The sequence below is a fragment of the Euphorbia lathyris genome, chromosome 3 (genome assembly GCF_963576675.1).
Source record: "Euphorbia lathyris chromosome 3, ddEupLath1.1, whole genome shotgun sequence".
In the NCBI taxonomy this organism is placed as follows: domain Eukaryota; kingdom Viridiplantae; phylum Streptophyta; class Magnoliopsida; order Malpighiales; family Euphorbiaceae; genus Euphorbia; species Euphorbia lathyris.
In genome coordinates, this window is record NC_088912.1 from 40206157 (window position 1) to 40210122 (window position 3966).

Consider the following 3966-nt stretch of genomic DNA (forward strand, 5'->3'; position numbering starts at 1 on the left):
ATTGGAAGAAAATTCTCTTGCCTTACTACTTGTATTGATAGCTATTTATAGATTACAGACATGACTCTTAGTAAACAATAATAACTCTCTATAAATACAGATGACTCTTTGTGAAACAATACAACTCTTGATAAATACATAAATGACTCCTAGATAATACATGAACCAAATTAAAGACTATTAATTATAAGTTTATTATTTCAACACCGCGTGGGTGACCTCCTGAACTTGGCCCTCTTCAGATGCATCTCCTCCTCCCTCTTGGGCAATAGACTCATGCTCCGCGTGTTTTGAAACACGCTCTGCGTGTATGATCTTCTGAGCTCGGCTCTCCTCGAGTGGATCTCCTCCTCCTTTCCTAGCAACGAGTCCACGCTCCGCGTGATTTACCCCATGCTCCGCGTGGCTCGGCTCCTGCCCCTTCAAGATGTAGATGTCCTCATCAGCTCACCACACTAGATAATCTAGAGTTGGAGTAGCCTTCAGATCCAAGGGTTCAGATGACGTCTTTGTGCCGGTATCGGTCCTTAGGGACACTCCGACACCCAAGTTAGTTTATTATATGGAGAAATAAAGTATTGTAGTAGATAAGAGAGAGAGAGAGTGTGTGGACATATCTTTAAATGGTGTTGATGGGGTGTCTTTTATAGGCATGGGATGGGTCCCCTAGTGGGCTCGTAGTTCCCTTCGCTGATATGGGACCCATCCAGTCTGGGCTGGTGTTGGATGCTGATGGGCCAGACCCATATCCCTTATCACTAAGTAAACAAATCTTATGATATTCAGCCCAAAACCACTCATCACGCATTCATATTTCATCATTTGCAATATGACTCCAAAATTTGTTTTCATAACAAGAGCAAGAGGGGATGCTTCAAAAAATTGCCCAAATTTGAGATTGAATACACAAAAAGGGGTAAAATGCGCTGGGAAAATACTTGGACAATTGATGAGAGGACTGATATGAGGGGCTCGATTTTTATGGTCACTCAGTCATCCGTGGTGAATGAAGTTCGATGGAGGAGGAAGAGAGAACTCGACTTTTTGAGAGATCGGTTTTTGGGGGGAAATGAGAAATTAGGCAATAAAGTTACATCTCATGATTTTTGTATCGTATTATTAAAAGGATAATTGTGTCGGCTCAAATAGAAGACCGACACTATTCATATTAATTCATCGCACTTTTGACACGTGCGACACAATTAATGTACAATAGTTGTATCTCTCTTTTTACAAGCGCAAAACAGCTAATATTATCTGTCAATTGCGTTGGTCTTACAAAGGGCCGATGTAATTGATTTGAGCAATTGCGACGGCTCAGCGACCGGAGTCAAAGCAATTGATGAAATTATCAATTGCATCTAGCTTTTAATTTACGTCGTGTTTTTATATAACCCGACATAATTAAATATTTTTCCACTAGTGACTGATTCTATAATGGAGCCATTATATGAATCTTTGTAGGATCATTCATGAAGTGACTTATCTATCGTATAACATATGCTATGTCCGACTTTGACCGTATTTGGTAAAGATGTTTTTGGGGTAAAAGTAGAGGTTTGAGCCATTTTAGAAGTTTTGACTAGTCAAATCTTTAATAGTGGTGTTTGGTGGAGAGAGAATTGAAAGAAATTATTGAGTCCAAAAAAACCAATTTTGAAAAATCTAATATTAGGAGCTTTTTCAATTAGATTATTGTTCTATCTCTTTTTAAGGACATTTTTACTTCTATTTATTATCATCTAACCCCAAATAAAGACTTTATTATGTCATTATTTGTCATTTTACACAAATAATTATTAATAATCAGTTAAATTTTATCAAACAAGTTTATACAATCAACTAGTTAAATCAGCTAATAAAAAAACTAATCAACTAATAGCTATTAGTTAACAGTTATTTGCCAAACCGGGCACACTTAGATATAAAAGCCTCCCTAACTATTAACTTTCTAAACTGATGAGGATGCTCATAATGTTCCGATTATAGATCTAAAACAAAATACTAGATTGAAAAGCACTGTGGATCTTGAGTATCAAAATAATGGACTAGTCAAAATTCAAAAATAACAAAAGATCGAAAAGAAACCCATCACTATAATAATTATTCAAAAGAAATATTAATAGCTAAAAACTAATAAATATACAATCCTAAGCATTATTGGAAGTCACAGTACTGATACAATATATAATAATCGAATGAATTAATATAAAGTAATCATAAATATGCTGAAAAAATAAATAATTTTTTTTTAAAGTCACAATACTGATCCCGCTCCATTGTAGAAATTTCCTTATTTAGTCATCATTTGATTCGACGTCAGGTCGATAAAGTTGCACCTTTCGTCCATTTGTCTTCTGTATCGGCCTTGCATTTGTATCTGATTCCTGTACATATGATAAATATTTGTGTTTACATATCACTGTTACCATAATCATGACGGGGACGGGGATAAGAAACGTCCCGCCCTGTTTGCATCCCTAATAAAATCATAAAAGTTGAGAGTGTTTAGTGAATAATAAATGGAAGATGTATATACTTACGTCATGAACAGCAACACGAAGCAATCTCACTTGTTCTTTTGTTGCAGTTCTAACCTGAAATTGGTTAAATATTTAATATAATAAGAAGAAAAATCAATAATTTAAAAATTAAATTATTTTGTAATGAGCAATAATTAATTAGGGCAAACCTTTTTGACCATGGTCCATAGAACATTCTCCGAGCAAGGAGGAACTGTCAAAGAACCAATATATCTATAATACTTCCTGCTCCCAATCTTAATATCCTTCGGATTTACTATTCCAACTGCTGTATTTTCTTCTTTTGTCCCCGCCACCGATACTAATTTATCTGTCAACTGATAATCACCATTAATCCAAAATTAGAACAATTAAATATCATATAAACAATATTAATAAAACATAATTAATTCTTACAGATGTTAAGAAAGAATCTGGTCTTCCAATTTTGTACATAATCCCAACCACTGCATACTTCCCATCTTTACTCTCATGAACCATGTGTAGCTCAAGTGCATACCTAACATTTTTCAATTTTTTTAATTAATAAGATTCTGATTAATTAATAATTTTAATTAATTAAATTAATTAATAAATTAAGCTTACCTATCTCCATTGACAGTATGCTCAGTTGGTGAATGCCAATGACATTGTTTTAAAACATATTTAATTCCATTAATTTCAAGAGTTCCTGCTCCACTACTATTCCATTCCAACTGCATCCAATCAAAATAATTATATTATTAATTAGAAAAAAAATGCTTTGATTTAATTTAATTTAAGGTATACTTACCATCATATCATGGCCTCTATTCTTCAAAGTTGCATTTGAAGGTTTATAATTTCTCTTAAGTCCTCCTAAATGTGAAACTATACTAACTCTTTCATCCAATAAATCGATAGGAGATTGCATAGTTCCGTTCCCGCATGATTTCCATTCGGGATGAATTTCGCCCCATCGAGTTGGATTATTGTAATCAAAATCTTTCTCGTTTTCTGCGAAAATAAATCAATTTTAATATCATATCATCAAATAAAAACAATAATTATACTAAATAAAAAAAATACAGACCAACTTCCTGGGATGAAATAGGGAAGATGAGGAGAGAAATGAAGAAAGTGAAAAATAAGAAATGGATTGAAATATTTGCCATAGTGTTAATTGGGGATGAGATGAGATGTATTGAAGTATTGTTGTTATGGCAGTCTAAATATATAAATAACAAAGTGGAATGTGAATACGAAATAAAGAATACTAAATTTGTTGACCTCATATTTATAAGTATAATTAGGTGTCCAATTTCTGCTGACAAAGTTTGAAATTTAGGAAGGGGAAGAGAAACTTAATGCTTTCATAATAGTCAGCCATTACTTAAGGATAGTCGTATTTGATGATGACGAATATATTGGAAGAAGGTCTTTTGATTTTCTTTTTTTCTAAATT

General features: G+C 33.4%; 1 protein-coding gene across 1 annotated transcript; it reads right to left on the bottom strand.

Annotated features, from left to right (window-relative positions):
- Window positions 1–2079: 2079 nt before the first annotated feature.
- On the bottom strand, window positions 2080–3749 carry LOC136223534 (alpha carbonic anhydrase 7-like). The gene is made up of 7 exons (XM_066011589.1): window positions 3595–3749; window positions 3316–3518; window positions 3129–3238; window positions 2940–3042; window positions 2693–2860; window positions 2544–2597; window positions 2080–2387 (listed from the first exon to the last, which is right to left on the bottom strand). Exons 1-7 carry the CDS (start codon window positions 3674–3676, stop codon window positions 2298–2300), a joined length of 810 nt encoding a protein of 269 aa, XP_065867661.1. The 5' UTR covers window positions 3677–3749; the 3' UTR covers window positions 2080–2297.
- Between the last annotated feature and the right edge of the window lie 217 nt (window positions 3750–3966).